This window comes from Rhinopithecus roxellana, chromosome 19 (genome assembly GCF_007565055.1).
Source record: "Rhinopithecus roxellana isolate Shanxi Qingling chromosome 19, ASM756505v1, whole genome shotgun sequence".
NCBI lineage: Eukaryota > Metazoa > Chordata > Mammalia > Primates > Cercopithecidae > Rhinopithecus > Rhinopithecus roxellana.
In genome coordinates, this window is record NC_044567.1 from 46,378,782 (window position 1) to 46,394,515 (window position 15,734).

The 15,734-nt window shown below is 40.8% G+C and overlaps 1 protein-coding gene across 3 annotated transcripts; it reads right to left on the bottom strand.

Annotated features, from left to right (window-relative positions):
• Positions 1–531: 531 nt before the first annotated feature.
• Positions 532–15,716, bottom strand: ADPRM (ADP-ribose/CDP-alcohol diphosphatase, manganese dependent). Of its 3 annotated transcripts, none has more exons than XM_030922904.1 (4): positions 15,280–15,612; positions 7,967–8,593; positions 6,936–7,048; positions 532–2,642 (listed from the first exon to the last, which is right to left on the bottom strand). In XM_030922904.1, the coding sequence occupies exons 2-4, from the start codon at positions 8,565–8,567 to the stop codon at positions 2,472–2,474; spliced, it is 885 nt and encodes a 294-aa protein (XP_030778764.1). In that variant the 5' UTR covers positions 8,568–8,593; positions 15,280–15,612; the 3' UTR covers positions 532–2,471. The 3 variants fall into 3 exon arrangements, with proteins under 3 accessions (XP_030778764.1, XP_010377889.2, XP_030778763.1); XM_010379587.2 differs by having other exon boundaries at positions 6,932–7,048; XM_030922903.1 differs by lacking the exon at positions 15,280–15,612 and adding an exon at positions 15,657–15,716 and having other exon boundaries at positions 2,239–2,642; positions 6,932–7,048.
• Between the last annotated feature and the right edge of the window lie 18 nt (positions 15,717–15,734).

The window sequence follows — 15,734 nt, forward strand, 5'->3', positions numbered from 1 at the left end:
TCAAGATGTGCTTTCATCATGTCTGCCTCTCCTATATCAGACTATGAAATTATGTGAATATTCATAGTCTCTTTTACATCTCGAGTTAAGCATATAAAAGGCACTAACTTTTGATGGAAGAGTCTTTTGAAGAGTCTTTATTAATGAAATTGAATTTAAGTATTATTATTAAATCTTTCTATTAAAATCTTTTTTTTTTTTTTTTGAGATGGAGTCTTGCTCTGTTCCCCAGGCTGGAGTGCAGTGGCGCGATCTCAGCTCACTGCAATCTCCACCTCCCAGGTTCAAGCGATTCTCCTGCCTCAGCCTCCCAAGTAGCTGGGACTACAGGCACCTGCCCCCATGCCCAGGTAATTTTTGTGTTTTTAGTAGAGATGGAGTTTCATCTTGTTGGCCAGGCTGGTCTGGAACTCCTGAACTCAAGTGATCCACCCACCTCAGCCTCCCAAAGTGCTGGGATTATAGGTGTGAGCCACCATGCCCAGCCTCTATTATTAAAATCTTTCACACCTTCACATTTTTCTTCCATTGTTCTCTCTTTCACACAAATCTAATCATGTATTCCCTAGCTCAGAAAGCTCTAAGGGCTCCACACTATCTGGCAAGTTAAATTCTAACTCTTGGCTCATATTCAAGGCTCTCCATAATATAGCCCCAGCCTGCCCTTTTCAGCCGTATTTCTTGCCATATCCCCCTGCCCCCAGCCCGGCACCTTTTTGGTGAATCGTCACAGCATGACTGGCCATGTCTAACTTCAGCATATCCTTCGATGCCTCTGCTTTTGCTATTCTACTTGATATACTCTTCCCCACTTATTCAAGCCATTTTTCTTCATTTTGTATGTTATCCCCAATCCCTTTGAACAAAACTAAATTCATCTTCCATGTTCCCTCAGTCCTGTCTTTGTGTAACAGCAAATTTCACACATTTGAATGATGGATGTCCAATTCATGGTAAGGTCTATGAGTGCAAGAGTACATTATAGTCACCTCTGGTCAGCTGAACAGTGGCCCTCAAAGATACCCATGTCCTAATCCCTGGAACCTATGTTACCTTATAGCACAAAATAAATTTTGCAGCTGTGATTAAGCCATCCTGAGATGGGGTTTACCTGGATGGGCCCTAAATGTTACTATAAGTGTCCTTGCAAGACAAAGGCTGAAGTAGATCTGACTACGGACAGCAGAGAATATGATACGACAGTAAAGAAAGATCTGAAGATGCTACGCTGCTGGCTTTGAAGATAGAAGAAGGGGCCATGAGCCACAGAATGCAAGAAGTACAGCTCTGGAGGCTGGAAGAGGATTCCTCCTAGACCCTCCTCAGGGAGCACGGCCCTGCCAACACCTTGGTTTCAGCCAAGTGGAAATGACTTCAGACTTCTGACCTCCAGAACTGCAAGAGAACAAGTATGTGTTGATTTAAGCTACCAGGTCTGTGGGAATTTGTTACAGCAGCCACAGAAAGCTAATACTCCTTTACATCCTTATAGTGCCCATGTATTCAACAGGCATGCTTATATCTTATAGTTGTTTAGGCCCTGAATCAAACTTTCTCTACATCTGAATAGTCCCTATTTGCCATCTAGTGTTTCTGCACATAAGCCTTAGCACGTATGAAAACGGTGTTAAACATGTCCCATTAGTGTATAAAGGGAGTCAGTGTAAATTCATTTACCTGCTGTAGCTTCACACAGCAGTGGCTGGTGGCCCAAACAGACCAAGCTGGCTGGCACATGGCTGCACTGCCACTTGGTCCTGTGAATCCCAAGAGGACTACATGACTTTTCTGGAGGCCCTTCTTACAGGGATGGGAGCGCCACATGCTTACCCGTGAAATAACTGTTGGTAATTTTGTTTACAAAATGGGAATACAAGCCTATAAAAATCCAAGTATAGGTGTTCTGAACAAAAATTGTCCAAAGCTCGTTTACACAGCAGGGTAAACAGAAAAAGTTTACCTGAGCTTATATGGTGAACTTGAAGTTACATAGTTAATACATGTGAATATATTCTCCTTGTAAAAAGTTAAAAAAAAAAAAAATCAGGTAAGGCCAAATAAAATCCCTAATGAGGACTATATGCCCCTTATAAGGACTATACACCCCTGCCTCTGTCTCCTCACTGGTTTATTTTGTTCCGGACTTACAATGGATACATGATCCAAAATAACATTTCTGAGTATTTTATCAACCAACACACACTGAAACTATAAATATATTTTGTTATGCAAGCTGAATACTAAACAATGAGACACAGGATTTTTATTTTTTTGTTTAGGAGGGACAAACACAAAGCTCACTTTCTATCAAGTTAAACAAAATAAATTAGACTAACAATGGACGGCTCTTTCTTTCTTGTAATTCATAATTCTGTCTGGAACTCTGCCTCTCCCTTTCAACATCATTTTGTCAGGATAGACATGAACTGTGCCAAAAGCTTGGCTGTCTGGAGCTGTTTCAATAACTCCTTCTAGGCTGACGTGATATACACCAAAAGGATCCTCAGAGTAGCCACCATCATGGGTGTGACCAGCAAAGAAACACACCACGCACTCATGAGACCAAATGACTGCCAGGGCATCTCTGTAGTTCCAGGCCAGGCACACACTGTCAGAGGCGTCTGGGTAAATGGGAAGATGGCCTGTTAGTTAAAGAAAAGAAGAGTTATGAGCCAAGAAATATCTCTTCTATAAAAATAAATGGCTAAAACTAATACTCAGAAAAAGAAAAAAAATTGCTATCTCATTATGCAAATGAACTGAGACCAGAGAGAATTCACATACATGAGAAAACTAGGCCATCTACAGCCACGTCTCTGGAGCTTAGAAGGGTGAGACAGTTCACAGGAGGTGTGACAGGCTGCTGCAGAGGACAAAACCCTGAATCTCTGAGGCCTATGTCGTCTCAAGCTGCCCAAACACTGAGGAAGATTGAGGGTGTCCTATGCAGGGCAGTCTGCAAAGGCAGCCCGAAATTGGGCAGGTGCTGTGCTGGAATCCAATCCCATTGATTTCTTAAATATGAATGTTATATACATAGAATGATGTAACACTAAATAAAAGAGCAGGCCGGGCATGGTGGCTCACGCCTGTAATCCCAACACTTTGGGAGGCCAAGGCAGCTGGATCATCTGAGGTCAGGAGTTCAAGACCAGCCTGGACAACATGGTGAAACCTGTTTCTACTAAAAATACAAAAATCAGCCGGGCATGGTGGTGGGTGCCTGTAGTCCCAGCCACTCAGGAGGCTGAGGCAGAAGAATTGCTTGAACCCAGCAGGCGGAGGTTGCAGTGAACCAAGATCACACCACCACACTTCAGCCTGGGTGACAAAGGGAGACTCCGTCTCAAAAAATGTAAATATAAATAAATAAATAAACAGTTTCGGGATGGGCCATGGATTATGTGTCACTGACATAAACAATGTCTCAGAACTGATTTGTGAGACTTTAAACACCCATGAGATCAAGGTAACCATACCCACTTTACAGATGAAAAACTGAGTTAAAACAGGGAAGATTTATACTGGCGTCCACAGGAGTTATGTCGAAGCAGAGTGAGGAGAAGTTGGAATTTCTAACAGCAACACATCTATGATCAAGCCATGGTTCTCACTCTGAAGTACAGCTCACGTTGCATCTTCCCATTAAATCACTTTTTTCTACTGTTCATTTTTATTCTAAAATTTAAACATGCTTCTACTTAATATCTGTAATACAAGTTGCTTTTTTTTTTTTTTTTAAAGTGCATACACGCGCTGATTACCACCTAAGGGTTAAGCGTCCAAAGTCACGTGCAGCTTTCCAGCACCTCGAAGCCACACTGACTCATCTATCAAGTCCCTGCAGCATTTGACACAATTAGTTGTTCCCGTCTCCCTGAAACACTTGGATTCCAGGACCCCACTGTTTCTCCTAGTGGTGTCTTTCTAGTTTTTCCCCAACTTCAATGGCCACTAATTTCCAGTCTCCTTTGCCGGTTGCCCCTCATTTCCCCAACGTCTTACCAGGAGTACCCGAATGCTTGGTCCTCAGACTTCTCTATTTATACCTAATGCATTGGGGATCTCTTAGTGATTTATATGCCTTAAATGTCATCTATACTCTTTCAACTTCCACATTTATTATCTAGCCCAAATCTCTATTCTGAATTTCAGACTTCTAATGTCTAAACTGCCCACTCAACATCTCCACTGATGTCTCTGGTAAGCATCTGAAACTTCTATTTCCAAACCTGAACCCCTGCCCTCTCCACTCACACTCCTTATCCTGCAGTGTCCCCTGTCTCAGCTAATGGCAATTCTATCCTTCCAACTGCATGACCAAAATTCAAAAAGTAGGGTGACCTTGGAGTAGCCACAATGAAAGTTAAAAAGCAAAAGAAAATGTCTATTACACTTTAACTTTTAAACTTTACTAAAGAAAACTTCAATCATTCCATTTTTAAAAGTTTGCTTTTCCAGTTTCTAGGCTTACATCAAATGGTAGAAGAAATTTAAGAGACTGCTAAGCTAGATAGGTGTACCGCCATGAATAAAAAGAAAAGGGAAGAACACAGGATCACATGGGAAAGGGGATGGAGACATAAAGCGTGGATTCTAGTCTCAGTGCTGTCAGCAGCTCCATGATTCTGCTATGTAATTCAGTCTCTTTAGGCTTCAGTTTCCTTATCTTTACAATTCAAAGGCTTGCTATATGATCTCTAACTTCCTTTCAGCTCCAGAACAGGCTAACAGTGGAAAACTTAAAAGCAGACACAAGTCAAGAAGTATCCTAGTTTCTGAGACCAGTTATTATAGAAGCAAAAGGTGTCACATCATTCCAGCAACCCAAAGGCACTCATCTCTTCCAACCCTTGAATGACATTTGGTATTCGAGTGGTAGCAGAAACACTTCTGCTCCTTCTATGTGTTTTTACCACATCAGTGGAAGATTAATAAGTAAAAACTACCTTTACAGATGGAAATATAGTTTTATATAATCAACTATCTGAATAGCCTATCATTTTCAAAGGGGTTTCTTTTTTTTTTTTTTTTTTTTTTTTTTTTTGAGACGGAGTTTCACTCTTGTTGCCCAGGCTGGAGTGCAGTGGGGTGATCTCGGCTCACTGCAACCTCAACCTTCTAGTTTCAGGCGATTCTCCTGCCTCAGCCTCCCAAGTAGCTGGGATTACAGGCGCCTGCCACCACGCCTGGCTAATTTTTGTATTTTTAGTAGAGATGGGGTTTCACCATGTTGGCCAGGCTGGTCTCGAACTCCTGACCTCATGATCTGCCCACCTCAGCCTCCCAAAGTGCTGGGATTACAGGCATGAGCCACCGTGCTTGGTCAGGGGTTTCATATTCATAATTTCATTAGATACACTATTGAGAACACTGCAGTTTGTAGGTTTGCTATTTGCCCAGGCCCACACAGTTCATATAAACCAGAGCCAGAATGGCATCCCGTCCTTCCGGCTCTCAGTCTAGCCTTCTCACCTATTACCCCACATCAATTCTAACTCTAAACCAAGGGCTCTAATCTCAACCTCCAAACCAAGTCTCCCCACCATGCTGCAAATCCAAATTCAGTTCCGTGTATGTGTGTCTTCCCGTGCGCATCCGCACACACACGCGTATGTTTTAAGCACCCCTGGGTTCCTACAATCTCTGATGGCAGTGTATCCATCAAAAATGATTCTAAATGAAAATTATACAAATCTAACTTCCTTGTGACTATGTGGGAGGCACAGCTAGAGAACTGCACAGTGCTCACTGCCAGCTGAGCCTTTAGCCCGCGTCCCCTGTGATACCAGGGGATGCATTTCGCTGCATCTAGGCAGCAGTGGCCTCTGTTTGGTGGCCACTTTGCTGACAGGCAGGTCTCGAAGGCTGAGATTTGGTATGGTCCCCGAACTGAATTTCTCACTTAGGAATTACTTCATTAGAGTTTAAGAAACTCAGGGCTTCCTACCTTGAGGAAAGGATCTACGCCCTGGTACTGACTTCCACTAACAAATTGTTTAGTGTGGAGACAAGCTCCTTTATAAGCTGATTGCAACCTGGATTCCACACTTTAGAATTCAGCTCAGTGTTTTTTGTTTGTGCTTGGCTTTATGTATGTATGTATGTATTTTTGAGATAAGATCTTGCTTTGTCACCCAGGCTGGAGTGCAGTGGCACGAACGATCTTGGCTCACTGCAACCTCCACCTCCTGGTTCATGCAATTCTCCTGCCTCAGCCTCCCAAGTAGCTGGAGCTACAGGCGCGTGCCACCATGCCCTGCTAACGTTTTTTTGTATTTTTAGTAGAGATGGGGTTTCATCATGTTGGCCAGGCTGAATTCAGCTTGTTTTTAATTTTGAGTCAAGTTTCTTGGTAATTTTTATGTCTTAGTTATCACGGTGAAGTCATCTCACCTTTGGGTTCTTGCTTCTCTCATGGAGAGAAGGTTTAAAAAAAAAAAACAACTTAAAAAAGCCAAACTCCTGGAGTTTTTATTTTTGTATTAATGTCAATATTCTGCTAGTGATATTATACTAAAGTTTTACAAAATGTTAACGGTGGGGGAAACAGCAAAGCATAGAATTGATTGCTCTGAATTATTTCTTATAAATGCATGTGACTCTACAATGATTTCAATAATAATAATATTAATGTTTAAAAGAGAAATTACTTCATAAACTAATCTCATTTGAGGAAATTCGACTTTGAACCTAAAAGGCCAACTCACAGGCTCCAATATATGGCAAGATGTTTCTGTTATTTACGTTTTCCTGGTTCATCCTTAAATGTTAATCTTATATTCAGGTGGTTTCTCAATAGAAATGTTTAAACTAAGTGTCCATTTTATAGAAAGAGGATATCAAAACACAAATATTGTTAGTATGCTTTAACACCTAACTTTTCCCAATCTCTAAAATGTTAGTGTAATCAGATAATTTAAATACTTACTCACAATCACCACCTTTTCTTGGTTTGTGTCAGAGAATGTAAGCACTTCATTCAACCAGTTTAGCTGTTCTTGGCTGAATCCTCCATTAAACTGGACAAACTGGGGCTCAGAAAGTCCTGAAATGAATGCAGTAAGTTAGACCCATCAAAAGTCATTTTTTCCCCTCATTTGGACATTCAAATTTAGTTAATGTAGGGACACTTGTTTTTTCTTTAGGAACATCTGATTAGCAATAATCAACTTAACATAGGAAATCACAAGCATTTAGAGAAATATACAAATAAATCACACTGCATCTCACTCTTGACAGTCCCCTGCTTACTTCGCTGGCTTTCCATTAGATTAAAAATGCAAACTTCTTATTAAGTCCACTGAGCCACTACATAGTCTTGGCCCTGTTTACACTCCAAAATCATCTTGTACTTCACTGGCCCTTTCCTGTGCTCTTCAACAGTGCTCAAGTCTTATTCCATTTAGTGCCTGTGCATGTTTTTCCCTCAGTCTGCTAACTCCCTATGCCCATTCTTCCCAAGGGAGACTCCTCCTTGTCATTTAGGTCTCAGCTTAAATGTCTTTCTCCTTGGAGAGGCTTTCCCTAATCACCTCATCTAAAATAGTAACCCTAATCTTTTTCCACAACACTCTATAACATGATATGCTATTTCCTTGACAGCACTTATGACCATGGAAATAATCTTGTTTCTGTTTCATTTATCATCTGTCTTGCCCACTTACTGTTTGTTCCCTCCATTCCATCCATCAAAAAAGTAATATTATTAGTATTGTTTACAGCTCGGAATAGCGACCCCTGGAAAAAGTGCCCGGCCTAGAACAGGCATTTAAAATATCTGTTAAATTAATCAATCTTGAATCAGCTGTAACCAATCCATGTGAGAGCAGGCTTGTGAGAAATCCTGACCCTGAACAATTGACAATATTCTTTTACCTTAATTGTCCATCTTCCTGCTGAATAAAAGGTAGTTGAAGAATTTAAAGACAATCTATTAGATTCTCAGCTCAAAGGAATAATTCACCTTGAGGACTATTCAGTTCCGTATTTGGATTGTGCTCCCTCAATATCTTCATACACTGCTCGTATTTTGGAGAAGACTGATCCATGCCCAAGACACTCAAGTCATACGCATCAAGTAAAACGAACCGGAATTTAGGGAATGGTACAAAATGATAAGCATAATAATCCTCTGAAGGCATGGTCTCAGGATGATGTACAATCTGATCTTCTAGAAACTTAGTGTTAAGTTTAGAGTGTGTTAAATACTCTCTACTGAAGTTATAGAATTCATGGTTTCCCCATGTATGATGAACTGGAACTTTAAGCCTCTTGAATGTGTCCATAACAAGTTCCAGGGACTTTTCGGATGCATTATACTGTGCATTATATCCATCGATGATATCTCCAAGCTGAAGGACACAACAGGGCGTGCTGCTTTCATTATTCCAGTCTTCAATGGCGCCCTGTAAGTGAAGAAGACTATGTCTGTAGTATCGCCGCCTGGTTCCTTGGAAATTAAAGCCATCTTCTAAGTCAGCATATTGAACATCTGCAATAACGCCAAAGGAGAAAAGACGCTCTGAACTCTCACTTAGGGCTTCAGGACTGGGTTTATCATCCATAACCTCCAAACAGGTTTCTAAATAAACTAAAGTAAAAAAAGATAGCTAAATTATAAATGTTTTAATTTCCCAGTTTCACTGAAGAAAATGATAAAGGGAATGTTAAAGTTAATTCATTAGACAGCTTGGTACAGGAGAAAGGACATGGGCTTTAGAGTCCAACAGTCTTAGGTCTAAACTGCTAACCCTCTAAAACACTTGCTTTCTCTTCTGGAAAACAGATGATAATCTCTTTCAGAAGAGTAACAATTTATAAAAGGTACTATCCTATCAATAAATAGACATTCTAATGCTAATAAAGTCCAATTTAAATCTGGAATAATTGCTGATTTTTAAGAAATACTCATTTTAAACACACACACACACACCTGTCCCACAAACACCAAATAATTCTATCAAAACTTCAAGATTATTATTTTTTTTAGAAAGCTGTATATTACATTCATTCACTGTATATACTTTGCAAAAGATTCCTATTATGGGTTATTTTGTGTCAGGCTGAATCTTTTCTCTTCCTTGGTGGGTAGGTCACCCAAAATAAGTTTCTCAAATTTTATATCTGAAGTAATAGGTGAGGGGGAGGCAATGCAGATACGAAAGGGGAGGAATAATTTTAAATGACAACAACAAAAAAATCCAGCACAAAAACTAACTGACGTGACTATTACTTCTGTGAGCAGTGGTTCCTGGTTCTTCAATAGTTGGGATTAAAATTTGCTTTTTTTGTTTGCGGTAGTTTTTTTTTTGTTTTTGTTTTTGTTTTTTGACAGGGTCACTATGTTGCCCAGGCTGGTCTTGGACTCAAGCAATCCTTCCACCTCAGCCTCCCAAGTAGCTGGGATTACAGGTATGAGACACTACACCCAGCCCTGGATCCTAATTTGAACCAGGGTTTTTTTTTTTTCTTTTAAACTTGAATATTAACCTACCCCACATCAAAACAGAAAAGATGAAATCTTTTCTTCTGATAAATGATCTCTGCCCTGCCTCAGTGGCCAAACAGTACAAGATTTAAACTTGAAAAAACTAATATTCGATTGTTTAAACTGTAAATTATAATCTCTTAAACGAGCCCAGAACACTAATAATTCAAACAAAAATCAAAGGCCAAGATCCTAAATTGTCAACGATTTTTGTCATAAAGACTATAGTAATAAACTGTTGCTGTGGTGTCTGAATTACTTAAAACCTAAAAATTCATTTGACTTTCTAAAATTACTTTCAGACGCCTCATCTCTAGTCATTTGACAAATATATCTACAGAGTTCCTACTTAAACCTCTATGGACATGTAAAATCCCAACTCTAAGAGTACTCCTATAACAACTCTAAGAGTACTAATAAGAGATGAAAACAACTCCACAATTGGAATAAGGATAAGACTTCAATTTGACTTATCTGAGAATTAGGGGCCTCTTTTCATCCTAAAACTGTTGTTACTAATGATACACTCTTTAATCCACCTAATTATGAGTTTCAGCTACTTTCTTCCTTAATCTGGTTGGGTATAACTAGCCCTAAAATAGGTAACAGCACCATAAAGAGACGGAAATCCTATACTTTTTTCAATTTGCCTGTTTCTTCCTGCAGCCCCTATCTGAAAATCTCATTAGATATCAAGTCAGTAAGTATGTATGAGGATGTATAAATTAGAGGTAATCTGATTGGAAAAGCGGGTAACTTCAATACAATTACAGGAAATACAAAAATCCATCTAAGTCAGTTTAAAAATCTCTAGCCTTATGTTAGGTTTCAAATATTTGCGATTCCAAGTTCAGATTAATAGAAGAATCAACTCAGAAGATAACTTAGCAAGTATATAACATGAATATTATCACCAAGGTTAAGAGAAAACTATTTCTGGGGGGTGATCTTATCCCCTGCCAAGTGAGCTTGTTTTTATCTTTAAACTCAAGAGCCTTTATGGTGGTATGTGTTGTGGATCTCCTGGAGGGGATTTAGTCCCAATGAATTGGATCTTCTCTCCACAAGAGAGCTGTTATTTTTGCCTACCCAGCATTCATTTCCTGTTCATTAAGGTGACAGCACCCCAATTTTTCTCTAGGCATTTATCCAATTCCCCACTCTCAGTTCTTGTGGTCTGACCTCCATCCCCATTCACTGGCTAGGGAAGTGAAATAGCAGACACAATGGCCCAGACCTGGCCAATAAAAGCCCCGTTTCCTCTGGCCAGTTAGGGGTAGGCATGCAACTCAAGCTAGGTCACAATAAGCATCAGCCCTGGGACAGGCGCTGGCACTACTAGCAAAAGTAGTCACTGTCTCCTACGCTGATAAACTAAGGCTTCAATTTTTGGAGAAAAATGAATGGACAAGAAATGCAACACAGAAGGAAACAATTCTGAATGATGGAAAGACAGAGATTTCTGAAAACATTAGTTGAATACCTAAATTCACCTGTCCCTGCTAGAACCATCTCTGGTCATTCAGTTACACATATCAGCACATAAATTCTCCTGGGCTTAAAGCTAAATCAAATTTATTTTCTGTCATTTGATACCAAAATCCTCTCAAATACACCTTCTACTGGAACACAGTTCAGTTTAGAAAAACTCAAGGCTATCCTAAGAACTGGCAATTTTTAAGGGAAGTTAATGTGGAGAGAAGCACCAAGGGGCACACTTCAAAACAGCAATGTGTTCTGGGGGGAAAAGAGAGATCCAAAGTGTTGAATATACACGGCTTTTAAAAATAAGGTTAGTATCCCTTTATCCAAAATGCTTGGGACCAGAAGTGTTTTAGATTTCGAGCTTTTTCAGATTTTGGAATATACTTAACAGTTGAGCATTCCTGATCTGAAAATCCAAAATCCAAAATGCTCCAATGAACATTTCCTTTGAGCTTTACGTTGGTGCTCAAGTTTCTGATTTGGGGGCATTTCAGATTTCAGAAACATATTCAGGGAAGACAGTCAGGATCAGAAGTGAGTACATCAGGGCAAAAAGAACCAGGTGGTTGGGGAACTGACTCTCCCAGCAAGTTTAGCCTTTCCTTTCTCGGTTCAGGGGGATGTTGGGGGAGCTCAGAAAGATTGGTCCTGGTGAAGAGAGAGATCAAAAACTCAAAGCCACCTCCAGTGAGGAAATTTAGAATTAATAAGCACTCTAATGTCAGAAAGTTCTTCAAAATAGCTCCCTCCCTCCACCAAATACAGACACACACAAAAAATCAGTGAGTACAGGATAATTGTTGAAGCTAGGAATGGGTGCAAGAGGTTTATTCTAACTACTTTTATGTGTGTTTAAAAATGTATATATAGGCCGGGCACGGTGGCTCACGCCTGTAATCCCAGCACTTTGAGAGGCCAAAGCGGGTGGATCACGAGGTCAGGAGATCGAGACCATCCTGGCTAACATGGTGAAACCCCATCTCTACTAAAAATACAAAACATTAGCTGGGTGTGGTGGCAGACATCTGTAGTCCCAGCTACTCAGGACGCTGAGGTAGGAGAATGGCGTGAACTGGGGAGGCGGAGCTGGCAGTGAACAGAGATCGTGCTACTGTACTCCAGCCTGGGCAACAGAGCGAGACTCCATCTCAAAAAAAAAAAAAAAAAAAAAAAAAATTATAAAGTTTAAAAAAAAAATTCAAAAATTTAGAGAAAATCAAACCTGGAAAAATTAGAAGACCTACGGAAGTATTTTGCTTTTGAAGAGAAAGGAGAATGGCAAGTTTTTAGTGAACTTTGTTTTCAAAGTCTGCCTGCACCATTTATTATATGCTACATTATCTAAGTTTTAAAGAAGTACATGAAGTGCTGAAAGCTTTGAAATGAAAAACCCAGAACTGAATTATAGTCGTGTTTCCTGGAGCAAAATAACCCTCAACAGGTTATTGTGAGCTTCAACTGAGTTATGATCACAGTAAAGTATTACTTTGTAAATCTCTGTAAACCATAGAGTACTATATGCATGTTAAGAAAATAATTTTAAAATTATATATCTGAAAATCCGTCTAATGAGCCTCAGATAATTGAAACTAGTGCAACATTTTAATAGAAGAGAATAATGTAGAAAAGTTTGTAAGAGTTGCTCTCAAAATTCCCATCAAGTCATGGTACAGGGTAAGTAGCCAGCATTTTGAGAAAACCACCTTAGGCATAATTTTTTTTTTTTTTCTGAGACAGGGTCTGGCTCTGTTGCCTGTTGCCCAGGCTGGAGTGCAGTGGTGCAATCACGGCTCACTGTAGCCTCGACTTCCTGGGCTCAAGTGATCCTCCCAATTCAGCCTCCCTGGTAGCTAGGACTACGGGCATGTACCAACACACCTGGCTTTTTTTTTTTTTTTTTTGGCTTTTGTTTTTGTAGAGAGGGTTTTGCCATGTTGCCCAGGCTGGTCTCAAGCTCCTGAGCTCAAGTGATCCACCTGCCTCAGGCCTCCCATATCCAAGGATGCTTAATTACTGAAAAGTTGCTATAAGATCATACTAATAAAACTTCTCCAATAGTTAAGATCGGCAGAAGGCTGAAGTTCCTTGCGGAAAGCCTTCAAGCATCAATAGTGAACTTGTAAAAGAAGTAGCTCTATCTGGAAAAAAGTATTTTTCCTTCACTCTATTGTCAAAAGTGAAGGGGGCAGCAGGGAAAGTCTAGAGATTAATAAAGAGAGACTCTGTTAAGAGAAACTATTGTTAACAGAGGCTCCTAGCCTAAGGGTGCAGCAAACGTTTTCTATACAGATAGCATACCAAAAGGAAAGTTAAGTTAGGGCAGGAAATGTTTGTGGTTAGGAGTTACGCATAAGGGGCAGGGGTCTGGAACAAAAATGAAGTAAACACATTAGGGTGCTGGGAAGTTCAGAAAAAAGTTAGGGCCTAGCTGTCCCAGTCAAACCAGCCTAAAGTTATGTCAAGAACAAAATCTGATCACTATTGACAGAACCAATATCAGATGATACTAATCCATGCCCTGCTTCTCTCCAGAAAAATATCTAAACTGGGGCCGGGTACGGTGGCTCACGCCTGTAATCCTAGCACTTTGGGAGGCTGAGGCGGGCGGATCACAACGTCAGGAAATTGAGACCGTTCTGGCTAACACAGTGAAACACTGTCTCTACTAAAAATACATTTAAAAAAAAAAAAAATTAGCCAGGCATGGTGGCACGCGCCTGTAGTCCCAGCTACTTGGGAGGATGAGGCAGGAGAATCACTTGAACCCAGGAGGTGGAGGTTGCAGTGAGCTGAGATCGCACCACTGCACACTCCAGCCTGGGCCACAGAGGGAGACTGAGTCTCAAAAAACGAAAAGAAAGAAAAGAAAAAAGAAAAATATCTAACTTGGAAAACAAAACATAAACCTCATTTGTTAACTTTGGTGGTTTCACAGCAGTAATAAAAGTGATAAGGTTTATACAGGATAACACTGTAGGCACCTTCTGGCACTAAAGTTTCATGGGTCCTTGCCATCAGGCTCAGGTGTTACTAGCAACTCATCCAAAATGCAGTTACAAAACACCTACTTTGAGCCAGGAACTATTTTATTTTTATTTTACTTATTTTTTAGAGGCATAGTCTTGCTTTGTTGCCTAGACTGGAATGCAGTGGCCTGATCACAGCTCACTGCAGTTTCAAACTCCTAGGCTCCAGCGATCCACTCACCTCCGCCTCCCAAAATGATGGCATTACAGGCGTGAGCCACTACATCTGGCCCCAAGAACTGTTTTCAATGATAGTATTTTATTTAATATTATAAAATTAATATGAAGAAGTTGCTACTAAAAGAAGCACTTTAGCAAATAAAATTTAATAGATCAGCTAGAAACACTGACTTCAATCTTAATTTGGATGTCTGATCAGGTAGCCTACAATTGGGCAATTAGAGATGAACAATACTTTTTGTATGCTATTTGCCTGACTACACAAGGTACTTTTATGTCTTTTTGTCAATTACAGGAAAAAATTATCCCTGGGCAAGCAAATACACAAAGATAAAAGAGTAAAAATCTTACCCACGGGCAACTTTAAGATAGAAAACAATAGTTTGATTAACAACTTGAAGTGCTGAACAAACATTTAAGAACTCTGGCAGAAATTTCTGAAAATCCTAGTCCAACTGAGAATCAAGAAACACAGGTAACAGGATGCTCTGTTACTGGGTTAGAGAGCAGCACAGTTGGCTAGTATGGCCAACTCATAGAAAACAAGCAAACCAACCATGCTCTGGTCCAACACTCACCAGAGCACGAGTGTCTCCTACTCGGTGTCGGTCCCTTGGGGGAAAAAAAAAAGCCACACAGGAGCGGGATCTGTAGTTAAGTAATTAGAGGTTTTTGCAAAGCAACCACCGAGGTAGGGGCGGGGTGGGAGTGGTTAATATTGCGGATCTTGAAGATATAAATAAAGGCAGATGGAATGAAGTTAGACTTGCACAAGGAACGAAAAACATACGGATGCTCTTGGCCTCATTAATAAGGAACATAAGCAGTTCGGGACGAGAAACCCATAACAAACTTCAAATCACGAAACTTTAGGGAGCAAGGGAATCCGTGAGAGTATTTTAAGAAACTGGGGCCCAGAAAGACTAAGTTAAGGGACGGGATATCATGCCGTCTACACTTCTTTACACACTGCTATGCTTTATTAATTAGGTTACAATATAATGTTAAATAACTGGAAGCGCTGGGCATTTAAAGTTCTTCCAGACCACCCAAACCACTCAAATTATCCTAATTAGCAATTTTTTTTTTTTAACTTACAGATTATTTCAATTGCAATGGGTCGGTTTCTATTTCAAAGATGTAAAGGAGTCAACAATCTTGCACTTCCTCTTGGCCGGCAGGACGACGTTGACAAAGTCGGCCAGACAAAGTAGGGTTACGGGGGCTGCCCAGTCCTGTGGGTTTCTAGGCAGTGTGTTCTCTCTTCCGAGGTTGGGGTGTCCCCGGGGCGAGGAGCTAGCTGTGGTCACCGAAGCCCCCGACCAAGGCGGCGCGACCCCAGCGCTTGGGGCCGCCTTGCCTCGGCCCAGCCGCGCACCTGGACCTCTAAGGCATCCCCCTCCCCGTGGCTCCGCGGTCCCGTGGCACCGCCCAGCCGGCGCCGGAACCGCCTCCAGCCGCAAGGAACTACCTACCGTGCGCCGGCCCCTCAGCTGAAAGGATCCTGACTGCGGGCTGAGCAACCGCGCCACCAACGAGCGGGACGGACAGAG

Coding starts and splice junctions, on each gene's coding strand:
- ADPRM (XM_010379587.2), bottom strand. CDS start 8,567: ATGGATGATAAACCCAGTCCTGAAGCCCTAAGTGAGAGTTCAGAGCGT. Junction 7,049..7,966: donor GGAACTGAATAGTCCTCAAG/GTGAATTATTCC, acceptor CATTCATTTCAG/GACTTTCTGAGCCCCAGTTT. Junction 2,643..6,931: donor AGAAAAGGTGGTGATTGTGA/GTAAGTATTTAA, acceptor TTTAACTAACAG/GCCATCTTCCCATTTACCCA.